Raw genomic sequence first — 13,727 nt, 5'->3', positions numbered from 1 at the left:
GTGAGGGCCTCTGGAGGTGACGGCATCCTTGGTCCACAGGGGCATGGTGGTCCCGCCTTTAATTTGGTACCTCGTCATTGCTTTGTGCCGAGTTACCTGTGCATTTCAATCTGCGCTTACTAACGTTCCAGGATTTGTTATTTTCTATCATGTGTATCTGGTAGCCTCGGATTAAGCCCTCGTTATCCCTTGTAGGGACTAAAGACAGCCTTGAACTGGTCTTTTGTCTGCAAGCTTTGCCAGCAGGGTTTTAAAGCACAAATATGATCCTGGCACTCCTCCTTACAATGCTTTCCGCTGCTTGTGGAAATCGCTTTACCTGCTCCAGAGCCCCCACTCTGGCTCCTGCTGCCCGGCAGCCCACCGCTTGCCGTGGACCCTCCCTCTGAAACCCTGCTTCCTTGTGGGAAGACCAGCCCCGCATCCACCGTATTTGCTGAGCACATGTTAATGTGCCATTGTGCTTATGCATGTGAAAGGCAGGGGCCGCGTACTGATAAGGGCAAGTGGCAAAATGCCAGGAGAAGCAAGGTATTTGGTGGTTTAACTAGGTGTAGTTTTTGAGAGAATTCTGAAAATACTATAAGGAAATGCAAAGAAAATAGAAGATGCTGATTTTTGCCCTCTGAAGCTGACACCAGAATGCCTATTGTACCTGACAGCTACTGCTTCATAACAAATAGCCCCAGGATGTTAGCTGTGATCAGTGACAAGTGTTCATTTCTCATGCATCTGCTGATCATGGGGCTCTGCTGGGAGGCTCCAGGCTGCATGTGGGTCTGGGTCTGTCCCATACATCTCTCCTCTGAGTGAGCGAGGAGTGAGGAGGATGTGAGTGAGGAGACCGGAGGATGCCCTGCTCCTGGCAACACCTAAGGGCAGGAGAGTGGCCCACACGCATACAGGTGTCCAGCCCCAGCCTGCAGACACCCCACGAGCAATGTAGTTCCCACGTCTGAGCCCAATGTCACAGGACAGGGGAGACACCCTGCCAGTGTCTGGGGGAGCCGCAAAACCCCTTGTGATGGGGAGAGAAGACGGATTGGGCCAACGTGTCATCACTTATTCCTGGAAATCAGTACATAATCATCCCGAGTGAGAGAAGCTGAGGGGGTGGGGATTGAGGGCCCAGCAGAGCGCCGTCCGGATGGCCGTGAGTGTTGGGTGGGGAAACGATGCGTTTCCGAGCCGTCCAGCTGGTGGCTGCCGTGGCAGCTGGACTTGGCCAAGGCCTTCGAAGTTAAACAAACTAGTCCACGCAGGTCCTGGCAGTGCAGCAGGGTGGCCAGAGCAACAGGATCCCGGCCAGCAGAGGACACTGAGGCAGAACACAGGGACTGCACCCAGAAAGCTGGGAAGAGAGCAGGGGGACAGATGGACTCACCTGGTCATTTCTGCAGCAGATTCCGCTGGATGTGAAAACTGCCCGTAGCTTAGATGTTCCTGCAGAGCAGACTCATGCCCACTGGACATGGGACCTGAGCAGATTCTGCACGTTCTCATAGCAAAAACTGTCCTCACCCAATTAAGTCAGTACTTAGAGGCCCGAGACCTTATTATTATTACTATTATCATCATCATTGGAGTCCAGTCGATTTACAATGTTGTGTTAGTTTCCAGTGCACTACAGAGTGGATCAGTTATACATATACATCTATCCCTTCCAGTTCAGATTCTTTTCCCATATAGGTGATAACAGAACATCGAGTAGAGTTCCCTGTGCTCTACAGTAGGTCCTCACTGGTTATCTGTCTTATATGTAGTGGTGTGTATGTCAATCCCAATGTCCTCATTTACCAAGAGCCTTCTCATGAACAAGGCTGGCCATACTGGTGTAACGTCAAGCTTGCTGTGTTTGTTTAGTGGGTAATGGAGCACCACATCCTGTTGGACAAAAAGAAAGGAAAGACTAAGCATTTCTTAAGTACTGTTCCTGGGAGCCAGCGATGGACTCGCACGTGTATTTGGTTTATCACTGAATCCGAGATACTGTCCATCTTCAGATATACCAAAAAGGAAAATAAATATATTGCCTGTTAAACTGTGGTCGCTATTTTCTCATATCTTAGGATCCCTATTTTATTTTTATTAAGAGAACTTTTTACGCGTCATTTAGGTGTCGATTGTCTATCAGGAACGTGTGCACAGTGAGGTGGGCTGCAGCGTGTGTGTCCCCCAGGGCAGGAGGTCTTCACCACCGCCGATGCTCTCAGGCTCTCCCGGGCCAGGCCTGCTCGGAGGCCACCTCCGCTTAGGTTTCCATCACTCGACGATCCTTTTACCTGGGCTAGAGTTTTGTATAAGTGGAATGATGGCATCATATGAGTCCTGGTTTCTGCCTTTTTCACTCATTATAATAGTTTGTAGATTCACTCTTGTTGGTCTTATTTGTTTCCCATTTATTCTCTAGTTTATATGCACAATTGTACATTGTATGCGTATACCACGATCTGGACGTTTTCCAGTAAATGGCTCTTTTAGTTGTTTCCGTTTGGGGGCTGTGATGAGCAGAGCTGCTCTGTGCATTCTGCACCCATCGCTCTGTGGATGTGTGCTCTAATTGCTCTTGGGCAAACACCTGGTGTAGACGTCACACTTGTGTGAGGAACGCAGGAGGGTCCCCACTGCACCACATCGTCGCCAGCCTCGGGGGCCTCTGGAGTGGGTCCTCAGGGCCCCTCCCGCAGGCCCACGGAGGTACCTCCTGTGGGTTTGCTTTGCATTTCCCTGGGGACTGGGGATGCCCGGCGGTTTTCTCACTGCTTATTGTGGAGTCACATACCTTTCCTTTTGAATTGTCTGTTCAGATCTTTGCCCAATTTAAATTAGATTATTTGTCCTTTTTATTGATTCGTAGGGGTTATTGACATAACCTGAATCTTTGTCAGGTGTGTGTGTTACGAACATTTTCTCCCCGTCTGGGGCTCGCCTTTTCACTTTCTCAATAGTGTCTTTTGGTGAGTGTAAGTTATAAAATGTATTAACAGCATCCAGGTTACCACACTTTTCATTTTGTGGGTGGGGTTTTCTGTGTCTTCCGTAAACCCCCCAGTATTCATGGGAAGCCCTTCAGAGGGAGAGCTGACCACAAAACTGACAGCTGCCGTGGGCATCCTTCTGAAATACGGCCAAGTCTGCAGACCATGTTTTTAGAATGGATACGATATGTTATTGCTGCCTATAAAAATGCTTCAGGCTTTATTCAACCCAATTAGTCAACCCAATCATCAATTCTAAATTATCTCTCAACGTTTCCTTTGCCCGCAACGTATTCCTCAAATGGGGACTCTCTTTGGGTGGTTTTTCTTGGACAAATTCAGTGGCTTCTTTCGACACAACTCACCTTCCTTTGGACGCCCTCACATTAAAATTCCTTCTGTTCATTTTTTCTCTTTCAATTCTTCTTCTTTCACACATTAACTCCCCAACATTCAGTATAAGAGAAAATTATGTAGTTAAAGCCCTTCTGAATAGGAAAGAAGTCATGGTCGGTCGTACCACCCTGCACGTGCCTGATCTCGTCTGAATAGGAAAGAAAACGTAAATATTTTCATCTAACCTATGAAAGTGGATGGTATAATTTGAATTTTGTGAGCATTAGTCATTTTATTTTCTTGCTGAATTATTTCCAGAATCCCAAACTTTATATTTATCCATTGGAGGACATCCTTTTGGAATGGTTTCAAACCTAACTTTTCATGAGATAATTACTGTAAAACTCCAGCTTTGGTGCCCTTTGCGACGCTACCCATCAGCCAGCTGCAGGCGTCTCCACTGGCACACACACTTTCACCTGGTCCTCAGCCAGTCCTGACCAGACCTTCACAAGTGCCTTCCAACCGTCCCTCCTTCCCTCTCGCCTATTTCCACCATCGTTGTTTGGCCCTCTCCATTTTTACTTTCTCTCAAGAGTCCCTTTTTCTGTGCTCTTTCCCACCATGTGATGAGATCTCACTGACATTTTTCTAAAACGTGGTTGGGACTTGTCTTTTTGGAGTCCCATTCCCGTGTGTCTCAGTGATGGGGTGAGTTTCCAGTGCGATGAAATGCTACTTGTTGGCTGTTCATCTCCTTTTCCAGGCGCGATTAACATCCTGCACAGAGCAGGGGCGTCTTTGCCGGAGAGAATCCCGCTCCAGGAGCTTTTGCCCTCAGCCATCTCGTTTTGGCCCCAGCGGGATGGGGCAGAGCTCAGCTGTCTCAGGAGGGTGACTGTTAGACAGATGGGACAGCCCTTTAGCCTCTGTTCCCTTGGACCATCATGAATTTGTTTAAAGAAGATCTACTTCCTTCCATATGGCCCTAAAATGTAAAATGTAATTGCATTTCTCCCGTAAGAGAAACTGAATTCCCCACACGGAGCCAGGTTTACCAAATAAAGTTGCATAAGTGAACGGTTCTAACTTCAGCCAGGATGTTTATATAAACAAACACGGAATCTCTTCTGACTTGGCAACGATGTCTGCCATATTTTACAACATTCTCAGCAAATTTTAAGAGGTGGTTGAGTTAATACTGCCTTGCTTATGGTGAGCCTTCAAATATGATGTACAATCCTGAAAAGGGCCATTTCAAGAATTTTCCAGAACTATTTCTATAGATACAGTATGTTCTTGGATAGAGCATGGAAAGCATTTTGTGCCCAGATAATCACACCATAAATTCTGTTCACTAGTAAAGCTTCTGAAAAAGGGCCAAGTGCACAGGAAAGTAAGCAACGTGTCTCCAGGAGAGCTTCCTGGAGCAGGTCCCGCCATCAGCTGAGCCGCCTGCACGTGGAACTCCAGTGAGGGACGGACCAGCTACTTTGAGGGTTTCAAAAGACAGGAACCAGTTGCCTCTGAAGCCGTGTAGCCCAGCCTCCGTCCTCCTTAGGTTGCCCCCATGATCTAAAGTAACGAATCGGTCACTTCAGAAAGAAACGTGAGTCATTGTCATTTTGATTCCAAGCCAGTTTCCTAGTCACAGTTGGAGCGAAAGCCTCGTTAAATTAACCCTGTAACACAGGGGGTCGGTTTGATTTGTGTATCTGCCTATTTGCTGAGAAAGTCTAGAGTGCTTAGAAAAGTACAGAACTTAAAGGAAACGATCAGTATGAAATTTTTAAAAACTTGGGTGGTGCTTTTATAAGAAATGCAGCACCTTCCATTTTTTGTGTGAATTAGAGATGAACCGTGTATTAGAAAGCCCCTGCCCGGGTACCCTGTTAGCGCCCAGAGCAGTGCCTGGTGCAGCATTTGTTGAGTGCACCAGTCAGTACAGTATGACTGCTGGTGGAAACCAAGTGCCCGATCTGGATGTTGGGCTGATTTAGAATCATGACTTTGCTATTTAAAATTCTTAACTTGCAGACTGCCCCGACCCCCCCACCCCCCCAAAAAAAGATCCACTTCTGGAAATGAAAGCCACAGGGAATTTAATGGAATTGCACGGATGCCTCGGAGAGCAGAGGGCAGCTCAGACAGCTCAGGGTCCCGGAGTGGGCTCGGGACCTGCTCCCTGGTCCACATGCTCACAGACCACATTCCTTCCTAAAGGGGGCGGGAGCTGAGGGTGCAGGGCTGTCTCTGTAGCAGGGACCAGGGTGCTCGCTGTTAGGAACAGAACCGCATGGCGTGGCTCAAGGGCCATTTCTTCCTTCTTCTCTCGTGTTCATTAAACAATGTAGAATGACTGTGAGATTTGAACCACCCTGGGCTTTGAGATTATCCTACAAGACGTCAGTCTGGACACACAGCATTACAGCTTCCACCCTCCTCGTCCATTTTCAGGAGGCTGAGGTCAGCCAAGGAGGAAGCACTGTGAGTGTCTTCTGAGTCGGAGTGAGGGGAGAATCCCAGGCGCCCCGTACCTTTGTGTTCTTCCAGGACGTGTGCAGGGATGCTATGCTCACACGATAGCAGCATCTGATAATACAGTCAGTAGATGAACTCGTCACAGCATTAAACGTACATGTGACTATCCTCAGATTGTAAACGGAATTACTAGGGAAAGAAAATCTGGGTGGTTCTGTAACTATTAATGCCATGACTGTGAGTTATCTCAAAACAGATTTATTGAGTGCCTGTGATATGCCAGGCATTCTTTTTTCTTTTTTTTTTTAATTTATTTGTTTTTAACCTCTTCATTGGGATGCCAGCCATTTAAAAAAAATTATTTTCAGGCATTTTTTCAGTGCTGGAAAAATAATGAAAATGAGAGCTAACCTTTATGAAACACGGTTTCTGTGACACACTGCATGGGGAACCTCCTTCAGTCTGGTCACCTGAGTTGTCACCTGCGTCAGGTGCCTAACTCCTAAGTACCATACCCCCATCGCCAGCCATTGACACAGAAGCACACCCCTTCCCAGCTTTCGGGGGTTCCCCACCTGTGCGGTGTCACATCTACAGTTATAACCTCCCTGTAAACTGTAGTTAGTTCGTTTCAAAGCAGGCTAAAACGTCATTTGTGGAAAATTACTTTCTAAGCAGGAAATTGCTCTAAAGATTTTATTTAAAATACATTCGTCCAGTATGTTGTCTGTTTTCTTTTCCCTTTTACGGGGAAATATGAAAACAAAAGAATCTTTAGATCCCAAAAGACAGCTCAGGTGAGGGAGAGCCTGTTCTGAGACAGCCCTGTCCGAGGGTGAGAGGTCTTGCGGTGGGCTGTTTGTTCGCGCTGGCTCTGATTCGGTGCAGAGGCCGAGCCAGAGAAACCCCACTCCAAGGGCGGAAACTGGAAACAAGCGCCCACATTTGGAATTCTTTTTTTTTTTTGCGGTACGCGGGCCTCTCACTGTTGTGGCCTCTCCCGTTGCGGAGCACAGGCTCTGGACGTGCAGGCTCAGCGGCCATGGCTCACAGGCCCAGCCGCTCCGCGGCATGTGGGATCCTCCCGGACCGGGGCACGAACCCGCGTCCCCTGCATCGGCAGGCGGACTCTCAACCACTGCGCCACCAGGGAAGCCCCTGGAATTCTTTAACACGGGTGAGGAGGAGGTTTAGTTCGCTGCTGTGAATTTTTAATGCCATGTATTTGGGCTGGAAGGATGCAGAACAGGAACATTTGGAATATTCTGTGCCCAATGTTTTCTGGATTATATTTTAAAGCTCGTGTGAATCTCTAGTGAGGGATAAAGTGGTCTTCACCTTCATTTGACTCAAATTCATTACCATGTGAGGATCACTGAGTAGCATGGACTCGTTTATATGGTTCTAAGGCATTCTCGGTCTATTTGGGGCAGAAGGTGGATCTAAGTAAGCTCATGTCCAAACGCAAAAAAGAAACTGAATTTATTAACATAAAAAGACATAAGGCTTTATACATGGAAATACCCGGCCCTGGAAGTTTTTTAAGTGATCGCTTAGTTTTCGTGTGGATGAGTTTCAGCGCTAAGCCCTGGACACAGCTTTAAAAAAAAAGCCCCTCGTCTTCTTCTTGACTAATTTCCAGAAACACAGGCTGTTTCGGAAATACTGCAGCTGGGATTTCCAGACTCAGCCTCAGTCAGCCCTCGGGGCGAGTGGGGGGCTGCTCTTCCAGGACCCTCCTGGGGGGTGTGGGTAGTGGTGTCAGCACATCGCGGCTGCAGCGGGAGGGGCCGCCAGGACTCGCTGGGACTGGACCACGTGCCTGCTGGCCCGGGCCCCTGACGGGGACCCAGAGCAGAGGACCGTGGCCATCCCTGGGGCCTGGGTCCCACCTGTGGCCTCCGGGCCTCCACGGGGCGTCAGATCCACCTGTGGATGCTGACCGCCCGCACTGACCCTCCTCGCCGGCCCCTCCGTTTCCTGTTCAGTCTCATCCCCTGTAGGCTCCCCGGGTGACCCGCCGCGGCCTCACGCGTGTCTCCTTCTCGCTGCAGTGTCCTCGTGTGACCAGGAGCAGCAGTCGGCCCTGGAGGAGGCCAGACAGCCCAAGAACGACAACGTGGTCATCCCCGAGTGCGCCCACGGCGGCCTCTACAAGCCGGTGCAGTGCCACCCCTCCACGGGCTACTGCTGGTGCGTCCTGGTGGACACCGGCCGCCCCATCCCGGGCACGTCCACCAGGTAAGTCTCCGTGGGGCCGGAAGACCCCAGAATGCGGAGCCCCCATGGTTCCCACCCGTCGCAGATGCGATGCCCGTGCCCCGGACCTCACCCCACTTCTCAGTGCGGCGTTAACGCCGGTGCCGGCGGGAGCCCATCTCCCTGACGTCACCAGGAGCTGGCGATGCCAGCGATGGCACGAGGGTGGTGAAGACAGACTTTTTAGGCAATTTTGCTCCTATCTGTATTCACGCAGGCTGGAAGTTTGAAAAATGGCTCTGGTATCCAGGCTGGGGTGGGCACCTAGAATGTATCATCTATCACCTCAGCTTCTTTTGTCCCCGGTGTTGGCAAAGGGAACCTCGCATTTCACAGGAACCGATTGCCCAGGACAGCTCTCTGTAGTCCAGAGATACCTGTCTCCTGAAATTGCCACTGAAAAAGAAAGAGAGTACTGAGGTCAGGGGCAACAGTAGTTACTCAGGGTCTGAAATACAAACCGATCCATTCATTCATGTTTTGTGCGAGTCCTAGCAAAGAAAGTCTTTTTTTTTTTTTTTTTTTTTTTTTGCGGTACGCGGGCCTCTCACTGCTGTGGCCTCTCCTGTTGCGGAGCACAGGCTCCGGACGCGCAGGCTCACCGGCCATGGCTCACGGGCCCAGCCGCTCCGCGGCATGTGGGATCTTCCCGGACCAGGGCACGAACCCGCGTCCCCTGCGTCGGCAGGCGGACTCTCAACCACTGCGCCACCAGGGAAGCCCAAAGCAAGTCATTTTATAATAGCACCGGGGGAAGACCTGATATTTGTTCCTGGAAATAGTGTGAACAAGTAAAAGGATGTTTTTGCGACTCTTGGTCAGATGAATTGACCTTTGGTTTTTCCGAGATTGGTATAGAAGTAGTTTACAGGTGAAGGACACTATTACCTCTCACGTGTGATCCAGTTTAAGCCCTGGTTCCCTCTGCAGCACTGAGGCATGAGCACCTTGATGCCTCCTAAGATACTTTCCCCAATTTCTCAAGGGTGACCATGGTGCGTGTAGAAGGGGAAATGCACCCATGTAGATTCCGGGAGCTGGAAGGACAGGTAACCAGCTGACTTTTCCTCATGAGAAAGTCCAGCCACACCTGGAGCCCCATCTGGCTCATTTGGGAGACCAGGCTCCTTGGGGATGGGAACCCCAGGCCCCGGCCGCCCTGGACCTTGACGGGGTGTCCAGGCCAGAGACTGAGGTTCCCTCTGTGGGTGGTCGTAGGAGATTGTTTCAAACATAAAGAGAACATAAATCTTCCCAGGGTTTTGTGTGAGAAATTGCTTTGCTCGTTCCTGAACGCATCTGTATGTAGGGAGTGATCTTTGCTAAGAAACCTTTCTTGGGAAATGACATTTCCATTACTTCAAACTCAGGCTTGTGGACCCCAGGCCCAGCTGCAGGGGCGCTCAGAACGATCTCATAGCTCCGGCCAGCAAAAGTCCTCATGCTGTCAGAGCCAGGCTCCGCAGACTGGCTCAGATGCTGAGATCAGCTCTATCACGTTGTCCCTGTAGAACCTATAAACATTTTTATCTTACAGTCAGACGAGAAACACAAGAAGCCCTCCTCCCTCCTGTCCATCCTGATTTCATTCTGTCCAGACTTTTTTGGAACAGAGTACCAAGTTCTCATTTTCCCTATTTTTTTGTATAGGAGGGAGGGACTCCGTCTTCTTTGAGTTTCAAGAAACAGACTTCAATTAGACCCAGGGGAGGAGACCCCTCAGACTCGAGCTGTACTTTTCTCTCATTCGTTCATTCCTCTGTTCATCCTCTCCGATGCTGACTGTCATGACCCCGACACCATCAGAACTGAGGCTGGTAGCGAGGGGGGTGTCAGAACCCGCACGTTTCCCACAGGGCTCCGTCCATCGAGGCTGAGCTGTCCTTACGGCCCACCAGTCTTAAACGTGGCCGCACCCAATGCTCTCGGGGACAGAGACTCCGATTATTTCCGCGGTTAAAGGACGTGATTTTCATGAGCCGTTATTGTTCTCCCTGCTCTGCATCTTCAGCACACAAGCATGCTCTGGCCTGATTCCTGTCCTGGCTTCTAGAAGCATCACACGGCCGTGACAACATAATGTGGCTTTTCTGACAGCAAGAAAGGCCTTCCCCATGGACCCTCGGTGGGCCTCCCCTCACTCTAACTGGCCAGAATGTCACCCTCCGACCAGGCTACCTCCCGTCAGGGAGGGCCCTGGGCCCCATCATTCAGCACCCAGGCATGGACGGGGCCACCCCCTGGGCCCCCGAGGCCACACGGAGCAGGTTCTACGTGTGGCAGAGTTTACACAGAAGGGATACGATCTCTTAAAGCTCCGAGAAACACTCCCCTCCCTGTCACCCAGAGGTTCCCTTTTTATTCACTAAACGTTTGAAATCCCTCAATGTTGAAGGTGCCGCTCTAGGGGTTGGGGGTATTCAGGGAACAAAGCGGACAGAACCCTGTGCCTCCATGGAGCTTATGTTCCGTGGGGGGAAAGGGACACAGAGCAAACCGCAGAAGCAGAAAAGCTGAACGTGAGGTCATACGCCGGCTTGTGATAGCTGCCCTGGAGGATGACACACAGGAAATAGGGAACGGAGGGGCAGCTTCAGCTGGATGGCCGGGGGCTCCCAAAATGCTGAGGTCGGATGCAGGTCCAGAAGGATCTGGGGAGCAAGCCGATGATGTCTGCAGGGGGCAGTCCAGATGGAGGGGGGAATGTGGCCCCCGACAGCGTAGGTCCCAGAGCTAGAATCTAGTTATGTTTTGGTCAAAAGGGAGGATGTATCGATTAGGAAACTCTTCACTTCTGTTAGTGGTAAACCTGAAAAATGGGCATAAACAGGGAGGGACTATGTAACCTAAGGAAGGGGTGCAGAGATGGAAGGAGTTCCCTTTCAATGGATGCTGTGACTTGGTGATGTCACTGAGGACATAGGGTCTCCCAAGTCTTTCCTCTGACATCCTCATGTGTTGCCTTTGCCCTTGGACAGACTCCCCTCATGGTCACAAGATGGCTTCAGGGATCCGGGCATCTCATTCAGACACCACATGCTCAGAGGACACACAGCCCATCTCTCTCTTTCTTAGGAACCAAACAACCTTTCCTAAAAGTCCCCTAGCTGACTTAAGTCATGGATTATTGGCCGTAATTGGATCATATGACTACAGCTAAACCCATCACTGGCAAGAAAAATGGAATTGGTTTAAACAGATTTCTACGTGGATACTGGGAAATCAGTCAAAATCGTCAAGTTTAAGGCATATCTTATGAGACGCTGGCCGGCGTCACCAGCCCTCACTTACCCCTGCTTCTGCTGTGACTGAGTAGCAACGTCACAGAAAGTCTTCTGCATTATTGCTTACATACTTTCTGGTGCATAAATGCTATTTTCTTGCGATTTTTCTGAAATAAGCTGTTCCAGGGAGATGCTTTATAGTTTTGATTTATATTTGGGTAGACAGTTCAAGTCCCCCCCACAATCGTTCTCTATATTTTCTGATGGGGAAGCCTAATTTAAAAATCCAAGAACAGTGAGATGACATAAATATAAAAGCATCCTCATTAGAAGCTAGTCCTCCTTTCCTGGGTCATCAGGAAAGGTAATTACAAAGCACACGTTTTGATACAGGCTTGTGCCAAAGACAATAAACGCACAGAGGCAGAGAGCAGCTACGGGGCAGAATTTCTAGGTGGGCTGGTCGTCAGGTAGAAACATGAGTTGGACCGCGTGCTGATGCATCTGCTGGTCTCCCTGCCTTTTTGAGTCAAAACTGACATCTTAGCCAAGGTATTCAGAGCCCCTGCAGGCCGGAGCCCAGGCCACGCGTGGTGGGACAGGACCTGGGAGGAGGGGGGCAGGTTCCAGCCTGGTCGCTGATTCATAGAGGGGAGAGCTGGCGTGAGCTATCGGGTTAAGCGTGGATCAGGCTGACCGCCAGCTGCTACATTAGCGCCCAGAACGGAGGGATTTCTCTTTCACTTTCTTGTTGGCCAATGAGGGTTTGTCCACCTGCCACCAGGCTGCAGGCTGCTCTGACCTGGCACGAGGATCCCGTTCCCAGCGTGTGGAGCCCACGCGGCTTGCTGGCCGTGTGAGCATGAAATCGAATTTCTCCCTGGCAGAGAGCCTGGTATCTGACGGGCAACCAGATGATTAAGAGATGTGCTTTTTTATCTTATACAAATAACTTAAAATAAACACTATTGGAAAGGATGCTGACAGATGTCAGCACAATTTAAACGGCTTTATCTTCAAAGGCACTGATTCTGTTTCTCGAGATTGTCATTTCCGCAAGTCACAGTATTCCTTACAAGGAGCAGAATGTTGCCATTTAAACATACATTTTTGTATCAATGTCAGTGCTGGGATTCTTGAGACATCTACAGCCCAGATATGGAGCAAAACCGGGATGATCACGCAGTAAGGTTAATTTCCAGGCGGCTTCGCAGATTCAGGATGGGGTTGGCAGTTCTGTGGTTTCTTATCACCACGTGGGGGTACCGGCGTTGACTCCACGCCTTTGACAGGCTGTACACAGAGCTCATACTAACGGTCCAACTTCTTACCATGACAGAACAGCCGGTGGCTGACGTTCTCACAGATCAAGCATCCCAGGGGTGGCTGGGCCGTCCGGCCTCCCCGGGAGCCCCGTCCCTAGCTGTACCTGCTTGCTTAGGACCTGGGACTTCGCTTGTTCTTTCACAGCTCACATTTCACGGGCTGCTGGCTGTGAAGGTGTCAGCTGTAGCGTGGGTACCATTTCCAACCTCCCCAGCCCCATGGACGCTGATCTAGAGTCTGAAACGAGGAGTTTTCAGTCCTGAGCATGTGCTCCGTTTCCCCAGATTTAACAAGCGTGAGTAGCAACGAGCTCTTAGCCGTCTCTCCGTTACCTGGCTTCTCTCCCGAATGTTCCCCTAGGGAATTTCTGGCTCCTTACCTACCTGTCTCAGTCCCAGGTGGGAGAGGAGACACCAGGTGGGTAAGAGGTCCCTTCACCCCCGTTCATTCCTGAGACCGTGGTTCCAATGCCATCTGCACTGAACCCCACTGCATTTCAAAAGGATATGAGTTAATGGCTTTTGGCGAAAATGTGATCGCTTAACTGTTAGCCGGAGTGTGTCAGGGACTCTTTAATTTCAAAAACAACATTTCAAAAAGGCATATTAAGTTTGTGTGAGTGGGGTGTTAAGTTTTCTGGTATCAAAGAGGCTATTCAGGATGTGAGTGGCTGGAGGAGCTCGTGGTGCCCTGGCTGTGTTTCAACCGCGCTGGACCCGACCCTCCAAGACCGGCCCCGGCTCCCCGGGCGCCAGGGAGGGATGCTGAGAAAGGATCCCTTCAGCGAGGAATTTCATTCTTCTATTTTCTCGGGTGGGAAAGCAAGAAATAATGAAAAATAAGAATCAGAAACGATCCCTATGCAGTAAACCTGATCTCGTATCTCTTTCTGAGAGAGTGAAAAGGAAACGGGCAGCGAGAGAGGGTGAGGCCTCGAGGGGACGTCGTTCATATCCTGGGAATCAGCAGCCCCCGGGCCTGACCGTCCCTCCTGCGCCGCCCCCGACCGGCTCTGACTGTCGTTCCCATTTGCCAAGAATCCTTCCTGACCCCTGAGACTGCATTAAGAGCCCTAAGGGCAGGTTCTCACAGCTGCCAGGCCCGCTACTGAATTGTCGACGTC

At 50.2% G+C, this 13,727-nt stretch overlaps 1 protein-coding gene across 5 annotated transcripts in view; it reads left to right on the top strand.

The window, feature by feature from the left end:
- SMOC2 (SPARC related modular calcium binding 2) overlaps positions 1–13,727 on the top strand; it is a 149,329-nt gene that overhangs the window by 96,618 nt on the left and 38,984 nt on the right. For all 5 annotated transcript variants that reach the window (XM_027081154.1, XM_027081149.1, XM_027081145.1 and 2 more), the window contains one exon: positions 7,850–8,036. In XM_027081154.1, coding sequence (XP_026936955.1) covers positions 7,850–8,036 — 187 coding nt within the window. The remainder of the gene's footprint in view (positions 1–7,849; positions 8,037–13,727) is intronic.

Source organism: Aethalodelphis obliquidens, unplaced genomic scaffold (assembly GCF_003676395.1).
Source record: "Aethalodelphis obliquidens isolate GAN/ISIS:26980383/991018 unplaced genomic scaffold, ASM367639v1 scaffold3, whole genome shotgun sequence".
NCBI lineage: Eukaryota > Metazoa > Chordata > Mammalia > Artiodactyla > Delphinidae > Aethalodelphis > Aethalodelphis obliquidens.
This window is presented reverse-complemented; position numbering and strand designations above follow the sequence as displayed.